This window comes from Monoraphidium neglectum (genome assembly GCF_000611645.1).
Source record: "Monoraphidium neglectum strain SAG 48.87 unplaced genomic scaffold scaffold05172, whole genome shotgun sequence".
NCBI classification, from domain to species: Eukaryota; Viridiplantae; Chlorophyta; class Chlorophyceae; order Sphaeropleales; family Selenastraceae; genus Monoraphidium; species Monoraphidium neglectum.
In genome coordinates, this window is record NW_014008458.1 from 353 (window position 1) to 901 (window position 549).

A 549-nucleotide genomic window follows, 5' to 3' on the forward strand; every position below is an offset into this window, starting at 1 on the left:
AGCAGCGCTGGCCGTCAACGCACTCCTCCTTGTGGACCGCAGGCCACCAGGTATGCCCTGTATCACTCAAACGAGCACAAAAGCGTGCCCGTGTGCGTGTGCGCTCACACACACTCACACACAAACTGTGACACACACACACACACACACACACACGACACCGCCCACTACACACGTAGACGCATGACCACAACAAGCGGCTGATCAGGTCTACGCGCATGGGTGTGCGGGGCGCCGTACCTCCCCAATGTTTGAGCTGATCATGTAGCGGATGAACTGCTTGGTGTTGGCGTAGATGGCGCGGCCCTCCCTCACGGCCGCCACGATGGTGGCAAAGTTGTCGTCAGCCAGGACCTGTGGCGCGAGGTGTGTTTGCGCACGCACGCGCGCGTGTGCATGCGTGTGTGTGTGGTGGCTCTCTTTGTGTGTGGATGAGACAGCGCGTGTGTGAGGGATGGCTTTGTGTGTGTGTGTGTGTGTGTGTGTGTGTGTGTGTGTGGAGATGTGTGTGTGTGTGTGTGTGTGTGTGTGTGTGTGTGTGTGTGTGTG

At 58.5% G+C, this 549-nt stretch overlaps 1 protein-coding gene across 1 annotated transcript in view; it reads right to left on the reverse strand.

The window, feature by feature from the left end:
- Positions 1-240: 240 nt before the first annotated feature.
- MNEG_15263 (Ca2+ transporting ATPase,sarcoplasmic/endoplasmic reticulum) overlaps positions 241-549 on the reverse strand; it is a gene marked incomplete at both ends in the record, with an annotated part of 3,433 nt that continues 3,124 nt past the window's right edge. Inside the window, one exon of the mRNA XM_014036266.1 lies at positions 241-354. Coding sequence (XP_013891720.1) covers positions 241-354 — 114 coding nt within the window. The remainder of the gene's footprint in view (positions 355-549) is intronic.